Raw genomic sequence first — 12,961 nt, forward strand, 5'->3', positions numbered from 1 at the left:
CCCTGTATTTTTCCCTGCATTATGGGTTTATTCATTATTTATCCCCTCTCATAACGTGGCCAAGATATTGTAACTTTCTTATTTTAATCGTATTCATGATTTCCATTTCCTTGGTCATCTTTCTGAGGACCTAAACATTTGTTATTCAGTCTACCCAACTTATTTTTAATATTCTTCGGTAGGTCCACATCTTGAATGCTTCAAGTTGATCGCTCACCTCTTTCTTTAAATTTTTTAATTACTTCTTCCGAATATAGATTAAACAATAAGGGGGAGAGTATGTAACCTTGCCTTACGTCTCTTTTTATCTCTACTTCCTCCGAAAGTTCTTTGTCTACTCTGACTTTTGCTGTTTGGTTAAAGTAGAGATGAGTTATTATTCTTAAGTTTTTTTTGTCAACGTGTTTATCTTTAAGTAACTGTATAAGACGGTTGTGTCGGACCTTATCGAACGCCTTATTGTAATCAATGAAAACAAATATAGAGTGGTTGGTTTACATCCATACATGTTTGCATGAGGACGTTAAATCCAAATAATGCCTCTCGTGTAACCATGGCATTCCTAAATCCAAATTGGGTTTCAGTGATGTCTTGTTCCACTTTTCTGAAAATTCTTAAATGGATAATTTTTAAGAATATTTTTAGTGGGTGACTCATTAGACTAATTATACGGTGGTCATTACATTCCCTTGCATTAGGTTTTTGTGGTAATGTAATAAATGTTGATTTGAGCCAATCTTTCAATTTAATTATTTCAGTTGGAATTGTATCAGGCCCCCCAGTTTTATTAAATTTTGCCAGATTTATTGCATGTATTATTTCATCCTTAGTTATATTTGGACCTATATCATGTTCCTCGCAATCGTTCATGCCATCTTGTTGTGTCCTGTGATCCTCAAACAATTCTTGGGCATATTCTCTCCATCTGTTTAATTTACCTTTGATATCAGATATTATTTTGCCATTCGTATCAACCAGGGTGTTACTATTGTTGGACCGTCTTATACCTGCTAATTCTTTAATTTTTTTGTGCAATTCAAAACTGTCATGATTTCTCTGGAGTTCTTCTATCTCTAAACATTTGTCATTGTACCACTTCTCTATAGCTGCTCGTATTTTTATCCTGATCTCCTTGTGTGGCTTTGTATTCGTTTACATTTTTGTTTTTGTATGATCTTTTGTTCATTAGTTGCCGGATCTCATCTGTCATCCATGAAGTCTTAGCATCATCGATTTTGTTACTACTCAGCGTATCTTTAATTGGTATCATTAATGTGCTTTTAAATGTTTCTAATTTTTCGTTGGAATCTTCATTATCATTGATTATTGTTTTGCTTAACTCTTCGTTAATTTTCAACGTTAATTCTCCTTTTATATTGGGGTGTTTTAGCAGTGTGCTTATTTGTTGTATCTTTTGTTGATTTTTTATTTTCTTTAAGTGGATTTCGAATTTTACGATTACTGGATTGTATTCTGATGACACATCTGTTCCTGGATATGTCTTTGCCGATTTGATGGAGTTACGGTATCTCTTATTGATAAGGATATAATCTATCTGGTTTCTGATAATTTTTTCTTTGCTATCCATAGGTGATTTCCATATATATAATCTACGTGGTGGCAACTGAAAGAATGTATTTGTCGCTATCATTTCAAACTCCTGACAGAATTGCGTCAGTCTTTCACCACTTTCGTTCCTTATTCTTAGTCCGAATTCACCAATAATGTCTTGGAATTTACCTTTCCTAATTTGGCATTAAAATCCCCCATTGTTATTGTTATATCTCTATTATTGGTGCTGTCTAGTGCTTTTTTAATGTCATTGTAGAACTCTTCTATTTCATTTTCATATTTATCTGCAGTGGGGGCGTACACCTGTAAGATATTAAGAGTACTATGCGCTGTTTGAGCTGTGATCATTAACACTCTATCCGATATAGGAACACGTTTCCTACTCTGCTGCAAAAAACATAGAAGAGAAGTACCCACTATGGTGGACAAGAGAAATAGAAAAATTAGTGAAAGAGAATAGAAGACTTTCCGAGACGTGGCCATCAACAAATAACCCAGGGGATAGAAAGTGCGATGTAAGGGCCTCTAGGGAAGTAAAGAGAGCAACTTATAGAGAAAAGAACAAAACGTGGAAAAGAAAATGTCACAAAATATATAGATATATGAGCTCAACAAAGTCTAAGAAAGTATGGAAAAGAGGGATGTGAAACAGGGATGTGAAGCATCTGGAAATTATAAACATGTGCAAATGGGATGATCACTACCAAACATGAATATAGGGAGAGAGAATGCATTACTTACTAGAACTCGACAAGTAAGAACGACAACACTGAATCAATCAAGAGGATCAAGAAAATGACGCGATCTTAACAGATGAAGTCAGAAAAGTGATACGATGTTTAAAAACAACAAAGTACGTGCCAGGGAGGAGTCACATTATGTAAAAATTATACTGTACAGGACTGTAACAATTATAGAGGACTAAGCTTAACGAACTCCCTATCACGGGTATATGGCAATATTATTAAGAATAGAATAGAAAGGGAAATGGGAGATGTTAAAGAACAAAATGGCTTCCGATCAGGAAGATCGTGTATTGACAGTATGTTTAACCTTAACCTCAAACTTATTTGGTGTTTGTAGACTTGATATTTACTGCTAAGTGATAGTTGGTTTTATCTATTAAGTATACAGAAAAAAATTTGCAATATGCTGTAGTTACCTGTAAACAATTGTTTGGTGCATACTTTTCCGCAGGGACTCTTGCAACAAACAGCATCCGCAGAACAGTCGTCATCGTCAGTACAGTTTTCAGCTCTTAAAGGACACTCTGTTAGCATTGGGCATTTTGAGGTTAGGTCTGATCTGGAATCTAAAATGATTATAGTTTTTATTTATTTAATAATACCTTATTAGAAGTACATATTGCATATTACATAGAAATAGTCATTACACCAATACCTCGATATACCCTACTTTTCGTCCAATACATTGAATCGTTCTTAGTAAATTCTCGTAAAAAATCTTTTATTATAGTTAATGAAATTTCGTGACATGCCTATGACATTATTCTCTTCAAATAATTTAAATCTTAAAAAGAACTTTGTTGGTAAACTTTTTGTTTTAAGTAACTTCATAAGAAATAATTCAGAGAGATTAAGTCTAGGAGAACTAGCAGGCCAAAAAAGATCGGAATGTCTGTGAACCACTTTTTCATTAAACACGTGTTAAAGATATTCTTTAACATTTAATTTACTGTGGAATGAGGTACCGTCTTATTGAAATCAAATACATTGGCGTTCTTGTAAGGGTGCTTCGTCCCTAAAGTCAGTGATGTGGTTTTGTAAAAGTTTGATAAATCGTTCAGAATGCATGTATTGGTGGAATAATTACGGTTAAATTAATTTGTTTTTATAAAGATCACACCACACGTTCGTTTTAAATAACTATTGGTCACGAGTTTTTATTGTAAAATGGGAATTTTCCTCCGACTACTAGCGACAATGCTGTGACGAGACAGTTCAATTTGAAGAAAATTTTTCCTCGTCCAAAAAAAATATACGTCTCATAAAAAAGAGTCATCTTCTAATTCTCGTTGTATGAGAGGGCAAAACTGAAATCGTCTTCTAATCCCCTTCTTGCAATATATGAACGAATTGTTGTTTAAATGTTTTATATTATAACCTAACCCAATCTAACCTAACCTAACCTAACCCAACTCAACCTTTTTTTTTGCTTGCTCAAGGTGGTGGAAAGACTTTATGTCCGAACTGCAGAGCTGAAGGTTCCACAGAACAGTGCGGGGGACTCAAGCCAGAAGGTCCAATGCCAGGCTCGTTACCAGCTAAAACCACCACCGCCATATTCTCCAGAAAACGCCAAATGGGACCATCCTGTTGGGACTTTTCTCTCTTTGGCGCCTCCCAGACTATGCAGTCACCTCTATGCAGGAAATTCCTCGCTCTAACATACGGTCTGCAAGGTATCGATAAGGTGTACCCCTGACGGGTACATGTCACATCTCTCTACTATTGAAGGAACACTCGACGTTCTGAAAAAAAAAAACCACTCACGCTCGAAGTAATTCCTCTCTACAAACAGTCTGAGTATATGCCCAGTTAAATCTGGGCAATACCCCTCTCAGGTTACATACACACACATACACACACAGACAGCACAACATATATTTGTAAATAACCAAACTCAACCTAACCTAACCTCATCCAACCTAACCTAATTAACTAAACACGACTAATTAAGATAAAGTATATTAATGAATGTATATTCTTCAGAAAAAATATATGAGTTCCTTCCGGGACTGTGAGACGACCTACCGACGCCCTACGGGCCTCGGTATGTCATCTCACAGTCTAGAAAGAGAACTCAACCTAACCTAACCTAACCAAACCTTACCTAACCTAAACACAACTAATTAAGATAAGATATATTAATGGATGTATATTATTAAGATAAAATATTTGAGTTTCCTTCCTGGGCTGTGGGATGGACCTACCAACGCCACTAGGGTGTCAGTAGGTCACCTCACAGCCCTAGAAGGAAACTCAACCTATCCTTACCTAATCCAAACAAAACTAATTAAGATAAAATATATTAGTGAGAGTTTTGCTAGCTTGCTCCTATGGAGCAAGACACACCACGTACGCTATACTGAAGTAGGTCAATATATACGTCATTTGTACCATTTTTGAAATGTGGAACACTTCACGTTTTTGTACTCGCTTTTGTACTCACTTTCTAGACTGTGAGATGACATACAAACTCGCGTCTGTATGCCATCTCACAGTCTAGAAAGGGAACTTACTCTAACCTAACCTAACCTAACCTAACCTAATTTATACATATATGACAATTAAAATAATAAATAATTTTAAAGTAGATAATAATATTAGTAACTATTAGTAAAGTGCTAAAAATTTTTTTGTTTGCCTTATATTTCAAGCCTCCGCTTCGACTATAATATAATTAGGCTTAGGTAGGTAAATTTGACTAACAAAGAAAATAAATGCACCAGGTAATAAAAAATGCAAATTTTGACTAATTAGTGTGATTGAATTATGAATACTTAATATTATGCCTATTTGACCGTGAAACATATTTGATCGATCTAAAGATTTACTTTTCAATGATTTTTTCTAACAAAAACCAGTTGATTTTTTAATGATTAGCTAATTAACGCAAAAAAATAATTTAATTAAAAATAATATTCGCCGTTTTTTCAACCTTCGATTTGAAAAACTTCTTTGGTTCTTAAAAATATGAATAGCTCAATAACGGTTATACACGGTTTGGTCCCACGTTAAATTTTACGAGATAAGTGGGTTATTTATGAATAATTTTGACTTATTGTTCTCTTTTAATGGACTTTTTTTATGATTATGTTTTACCGATTTAAAGAACAGTAAATCTTTTGTTTTGGGATGTCAAGGCATTTGTTGATGATCTTTATGGATCAATGGAATTTTTAAACTCTGGAGGTCGAGGTTTATTTCATTGTTATAAGCAATATACTTATCCCGTAGTGCCATTTCCGTTTTTCGAATTTCTTCTCACACTTGATGCCTTGTCTTTGTTTTCACTTTATGTATTCTATTGAATGTTTGGGTCATACCATACCTCTTCCGTCTTACCTATGAAATTTTGTTACAATTAAATATTCATCTGCAATATCTGCCACTTCATTGGAAGGCGGAGGAATTGCATATTTTACCTTGAAGTTACGATTATACATGCAAATTAATGAAACACCAGATTGCAACATTAACCATTGCCAAATATTACGCAGCCGTGAACATTTCGACCGATTCATCCCTTTTCCTCGACTTTTCCTTATATTACAAGACAAAGTAGATCGTATTTACGTCTTCTAATTATTTTACCAAAATATTTTGATTTATTATAAAATGTTTAAAATCAACCTCTGTTGATAACATCTACCACTTAGCTGGAATCACTCTACCGGGAGTTCATCAGAAAATAGCCACCTAAAAAGAGAAAATAAAGTCGACGGAGTCTCAATACTCTCTATGTGGTTAGCAACCGGCTCCACATAGGCTAAAATCAAGGTTTCAGTTTTCTCAAAGTAAACGAAGACTACACGCATTAAGCTACATCTAAATTGGAGCGATGGATAGCATCAAAAGATCATCACTGGATGGCAGCATAAGAAGAAAAGGCTCATGGCCTCGATGGAAAAACAACAAATCTCTTAATAGACTACAGGCTGGGACTGCCAGATGTAAAGGCAACCTCCAGAGGTGCACATGGTATATTTATGTTGGCATTCTGTATGTATAGTATTGTTTCATTTTTTTTTATTTTAGCGAAAGGAGATTGCTCAAAGACGTATTAAGACTATATATTTTCAGAAAATTAAAAAAATATCATAAGGATACACTTTATTAACAAAAATTGGACTGTTACCATATGGTAACGCTAGCCTAATACGTAATACATTTATTTGGTATGGACAATTTCATTACATTCTATACATAGCCCAACGTCACATTTCAAACATTTGGTACATACGTTACATGAACCTTCTTCCTCTTTTCTTATTTTCCTTAGGCAAAAGTAAATGTCTACGACCATCATAACGTAGATCATCTGACACTCTGTTAAATGTCACACTGGAACGTGATACTGCTGGTTTTCCTGCGCCTTTGGGGGACGCCCCATATTTGGTAAGATATGCTTGTACTACTTATCTCCTAAAATCTAATTGAGATATAGATTCCGTCTTCCTGTACATTCCATGCATTTACCGTAGAAACATCTAACAACCATCTGAAGATTGCCCACCACCACGTTTTACCTCTGCTTCTTATCGTATATCTTGAAAGATTCTCATCTAACAGATCAGTACCCCCATAAATCGGTCATATTCAGTTATAATTGATGGACGATTGATTTGAATTTTTTTTTTCTCTGTCCTTGAAAATCTTTTTACACCACTAACTGGATTTATTCCCTGGCATGTAGATGCTGCAGCAACTGCATTATTACCTACCCATTAATCGATAATCATACTATCATCCTTGTTTAGTATTGAACTATAGCCATCTCTCATAGTTTGTTTCAAAAGATCTTTCTTTTGAAGTAATGAGCAATGGAGCAATTGGAGTAATAATTTGGGTATGCGGTATTTCCGAATTGTTCCTGTTCCATAGTACCCCAGTTGTTTTAAATAAAATAAAATATTAAAACCCTTAAATAGTTTGTCAAAATAAAATTTGAATGGTAAAGTTTTAAAAACTTCAGGGAATTCACCATTAGAGCTATGTTCTTTCCAAATTCTGTTTCAAATGTGGTGTTTCCTGTAGAGTTTTTACCTTGGTATAGATCAAAATTTACTAGATAATCTGATCGAGTATTCAGACACCACATCTTGCAGTAGAACCTAATTGATTTTTCCCGAATAAACTGTTTACAGGGATGTCGCCCGAAATATTTTATCACGGATTCGTCAAAATCCAAGTTTTGTTCTGGAATCCAGTTATCTAAAAATTTTTTTTCAACTTATCCATCAACGGCCTCAATTTCCACATTTTATTAGATTTGTCTGTTTTGTTGTTATCTGCACAGTGCAGATATCTCAAAATTTGACGAAATCTATCTCGGCGCATAGCTTGAGTTAACATTTGATTTCGTATGTCATCTTGATCGTCTAAGTAAAAGTCTCGACCAGGTAATTCGACATATCCCGATAAAATGAGAATAGCAAAGCAACATTTCATTTCATTCAGCGTGATGATAGGATTTAGGTCATTCCAGAATATTTTATATTAATTTGATTCATTAACAATAAACTGAATTATGTCATCATCCAAAAATTTTTCAAAAACTTCAACAGGTAATAAGATTTTCAATCGTGCATCATTTTGTTTTGGAAATTGTCTTGCATGAGAAACTAAATCTCCATTTATCCAAGTTACTTTGGTTCTGCCCGGTCGTTCTGGTTTTTCGTACCGTTTATCATCTTCAAACTGCTCTTGTTCTGTATAAAATCGTACTTCAACAGGGGCTGTTAGCTGTTGCCCGTTAAGATTGTCAACAATACCTCCATTATCCTGTTCTAACCCCTCTTATCATCATAAATCATGTTCAGCCTCTTTTAACGTAAAACCCTGCCTGGAACAAATAAACAGTAAATTAATATTAGCACCCATAACACTTACTCTAGACGGAAGTCCACTGGTTGAGAGTCCATTTTATACCACAAAATTCAACACACTCATTCAACTTATAGTAATTTTGTTTTAAACAATACAGTTAAAACTGAGCTTGCACTAATATTCGACAGTAAAATGACGCAACCGTTATACTGAATTTCCAACAAGTCTCAGCAATATGAACGTAAATATACTGTTACTATATGGTAACGCTAGCCGTTCATGGGTTAAGGTTGGTGTATTTTAATGTATCCCTATTTAATAATAAAATACTGAAAACTTTTGTTTTCAACACTTTCAAAAAAATTACTCTAAATTATTATCACTACAACTGTTTCAGCTAGAGTGCCTTTCCCAAGTGTTCTATTTTTGGTATGTGTTTATACTTTAAAGTCTTTAACTGAATAAGTTGAGGAGGAGAGAACTGTTTGTCTCAAGTTGAACATTCAGAATTATGTCTGTATTGTTTAATTTGTTAATTTCCATAGATTCTAATAAAGATTGCTTAACCTTAGACCTTTATTTTGAGCGTGAAGAATTTAAAGTTGGTCATTAAAAGAATGATTATGGTGAAGTGCGTACGTAAACTCTGTTTTTCTATTACTGGAGGCCCTTTTATGTTCTGCTATACGTTTGATAAAAGTTCTACCAGTTTGACCAATGTAAGTTTTTGGGCAGTCGCCACATTTAAGTTTGTATACATTGCTGTGTAATTGTTTTTTCTTTCGGCTCTTGTTGATCTTAATATATTTGTCTAAGTTGTTTTTTGTATCCCTATTTGCTTCTAGCACTTGTACTGAAAGGTACTTGTCCCTATCGAACTGATGTACAAAATATAACATCCTGATATATCTTTTTTCAGTTTGTAATGAATTTGTTTCATTATTCTGGTCTGCCATCAGAACTTTTCCACTTCTATTTTGTTTGTTAAGGTTTATCAAAAAAGTATTTATGCATAATCGGTTTCCGCTTCAGAAATAGTTCAATATGGATTCACCCATAAAATTCATATTTAATAAATATATAATAAGATAATAAGATATTAGAAATCACTAATTGTAAAGTTTAGTATGCAATCTTATAAAAACCTGACAAAAACTTATAAAGACGAATAAAAAAATACCTAAACTATTATATATTACATTATTTGGTCCTTGTCGGGTTTATGCCGAATAAAGAAATCACCTTCAAGTTAATGTAGGATTATAAACTATGAGGAATTTATATTTACATAATTTTTTTAAATACACCTTAATGCAAATATTTACCTGACTGTCGGTATTTGAGAAATGTCAAGCTGTTGTATAACGACATTGTAAGAATAAAGTAAATGTAAGCCGATAATAAATACCAGCTATTGATCAAGAGATCGTTGCGATGTTATATGATTGAGTTAAAATGGATTTAGTCTTAAATGAGCCATTACTAAAGTCAATTACCCATTCGAAATTTACTAACTACCGTACTAGAGTAACTTGAAATGCTTTTTTTCTGGTTATTAATTTTTTCGAGCATGCAATCGAAGTTCTTCGAGGATTTCGAGATTGCAACAAAAAAGATCTTGCGTTTTTATCGTCCAAATCTATAAGCACGATCAGCTTTTAAGATTCATGGTAATACTAGATAGTGGATGTTGTTTTTAAAAACATATCGATGCATTTGTTTAAACTTTCGTTATACTTTCTTTAAATATAGGTCGTAAAAAACTATAAACTACACATCGAAAAACAATTTTTACATGTTTAACAAAAATGTAAACGTTTGTCAGGAAGACCAAATAAAAAATTATTGGTGACCAATGTCAAAATAACCGGCGACAAAATATCAAAAACAATGAATTGTGGGTTCCCTTGTTGTCCCTGTGGGTTCCATCAGGAGTTCCATAGTTCGACTGGTCTGGATTGCCATATAGAGGATATTATATATACAAGGATTTCCACAGTTTTCACTGTATTCCTTCACTCAACCGTTTTCTCAAATTTTTCCTGTTTAGCCAGTCCCCTTCCTGTAGGTTTCTTCTACTCATTGCTTCGTCCACTTCATCTCTGAAAAAGCTTCGGGATCTGCCTCTCTTTCTTCTTCCTATCGGGCTCCACTCTGTTATTCTATTTATCCACCGATTTTGGTCTGCTCTTCTGACATGTCCGTACCAGGTTAACCTCTTCTGTTCGATGTAGTCTATTATGTCGGAATTCATTCCCATTCTCCTCTTAATCTGCATGTTATTTATTCTATCTCTTCTTGTTACTCTGCAGCTTCTCCTTAGGAATTCCATCTCTGTTGCTCTTATTTTGTTTTTGGTTTTCTTATTTATTGTCCAATTTTCACACCCATACGTGAGGATACTTCTTGTCATGGTATTATATATTTTTTTCTTTGTTTTCATGCTGATGTTCTTATCCCATAGTACCGGGTTCAATTTTCGTATGCAGTCTCTTGTTTGTCTTAGTCTATTTTTTATATCTTCCTCCGTTGTTCCTTTGTTTGATATTATGAAACCTAAATACTTATACTTGTCTGTTCCTTTGATTTGTTTACCTTCGTCTATTTCTAGCTGTTTTATTTCTGTATTCTCCGTTGTTAGGTATTCAGTTTTCTTTAGGTTTATTTCCATCCCATTCTTTGTATATTCCTGCTCCAGTTTTCTCATCATAAAACTGAGGTCATCCTCGTCTTGTGCAATCACTCTTTGGTCGTCGGCAAAACTTAGCGTAGATAGATATTCGTTCCTTACTGGTATACCCATTCCTTCGCTCTTTCTTTTCCATGGTTTCAGGGTTTTTTCCAGAAATATTTTGAACAGGGTGGGGGATGTGGAGCAACCCTGTAGTAGTTCCTTTGTCGTCTTAAATGGACTGCATATTCTATTGCCCGTTTTGATAGCTATTTCGTTATTCTTATAGAGTGCTTTTACCGCGTTTATTAATCTTCGGTGTCAACGTGGAACTTCGATGTCTTCCATTGCTTTCCATAGCTTGGTTCTAGGTATTGAGTCATATGCCTTCTTAAGATCAACAAAAGCCCGATGGACGGATCTATTTTTGGCCATTCTTTTTTCTATTAGTTGTTCGACCGTGTAAATGTGATCTAAGCATGCTTTCCCCGCTGTGAAACCTGCCTGGTCTGCACCATATAGAGGAACTGCGATAAATTCGGACCCCTGCTAATAATTCAGATCACTAGTGAAGTTTCGTACGGAGGTGCTGCTGCCGACAGGAAGACAGCGTAAACCTTTCCTTGGCATTGCCGGATGTCAAGGCTCTTTTCGATGTTCAGTTAGTGACTTGAGTTCAGACAGTGACGAGTGATTTTTATTTTTGTGACTTCTGGGATATTTGCAGTGTTTCTGTTTATAATTTTCTACGATAGTTCTGGTAAAGGTAAGAATTTAATACGAACGTAGTATGTAGTAAATAAGTTAGTGTAGTGTTTAAAGTGACGGAAAAAAATTCTAACGCTAAGTTTTTGAGGGAGGTTAGTTTTGATTTGCACGTACTATTTTCTAATTTGGATCCCATTGAGTTTTAATTTGGACCCCATTTATTTCTAATTCGGACCCCCAGTAAAATCTTTCCATTATTAACAACTAAATCCAAATGTTATATTTGCAGATTAAAAAACCACGGCAAAGACTACCAAAGATAAGAAGAAGAGGTTATGGTCGGAAGAAAATACGACAAAGGCTATAGAAGCCACTAGGGCGGAAAGAATGGGATGGAAGAAGGCTGCCAAGACTTTTGAAGTACCCAAGACGACGCTGAAGCGTTTGTCAATGGAAAAATATGGAGAACCAGCAAAATCAGCTTCTGTTAGGCAAGGAAAGCATACTGTCTTTCCTCCCGAATTGGAGGAACAGTTGGTTAAGTATTGTTTGGTCATGGAAATTAAACTTTTTGGTTTACTAGGCGAAACCTTTGACGGATGGCCTATCAACTGGTTCAAAGTAATGGCATAACGCAACCTTTTGTTAAACACAACATGGCAGGTAAAGCGTGGCTAGATCTATTCAAGAAAAGGCATAAGGGCCGACTTTTAATTCGTAAAGCCAACAGAAACCATTTGCAGGAGCTATAGGTTTCAACAAAGAATATGTGTCAATGTTTTTTTGACAACATTGAATAGGCGTTTGGGAAACACAACTATCCAGCAAACAGAATTTTTAACGTTGATGAAAGTGCTCATTGGTGTCCGAGGAAAAAGACAGGTAGGCTCTCTTACATCAGCAGGAAGAGGTGTCTTGATAACAATTGTAGTCTATGTGAGTGCTGGTAGCGACTATGTTCCAGCCATGGTGGTATTTCCTCGGAAATATAGAATGCTCAGTTGCAAAAAGGAGCTCCTGTAGGTGCTGTCTTTCACGTTCAGCCATCGGGATGGATTACAACAAAACTGTTTACAAAATGGTTCGATCATTTTTTGAGCACTACAAAACCAACAATTGAATCTCCTGTTCTACTAGTCTTTGACGGACATTCAAGCCACACCATAAATATTGATATTATCGAGAAGGCTAGGCAGAACCAAGTTACAATCATCTCCTTACCGCCTCATTTAACTTAAGTTGCAGCCGTTAGGTAAGTCTTTTTTCTTATTATAGTCAGGAGATTAGGCAATGTTTGTTAAGAAACCAACGCCCTCTAAGAACATTTGATGTAATGGAGTTGTTTGGTAAAGCTTACATAAAATGTCAAACGGCAGAAAGCTATCAATGGGTTCAAAACAACTGGAATTTTTCCACTGGATAGAAACAAGAGGCCGCA

General features: G+C 34.9%; 1 protein-coding gene across 1 annotated transcript in view; it reads right to left on the reverse strand.

The window, feature by feature from the left end:
- The window catches only part of LOC140443995 (uncharacterized), a 134,377-nt gene that overhangs the window by 66,546 nt on the left and 54,870 nt on the right, over positions 1-12,961 (reverse strand). The window contains exon 3 of the mRNA XM_072535557.1: positions 2,735-2,884. Within this exon, the coding sequence (XP_072391658.1) occupies positions 2,735-2,884 (150 nt within the window). The remainder of the gene's footprint in view (positions 1-2,734; positions 2,885-12,961) is intronic.

Source organism: Diabrotica undecimpunctata, chromosome 6 (genome assembly GCF_040954645.1).
Source record: "Diabrotica undecimpunctata isolate CICGRU chromosome 6, icDiaUnde3, whole genome shotgun sequence".
In the NCBI taxonomy this organism is placed as follows: Eukaryota; Metazoa; Arthropoda; class Insecta; order Coleoptera; family Chrysomelidae; genus Diabrotica; species Diabrotica undecimpunctata.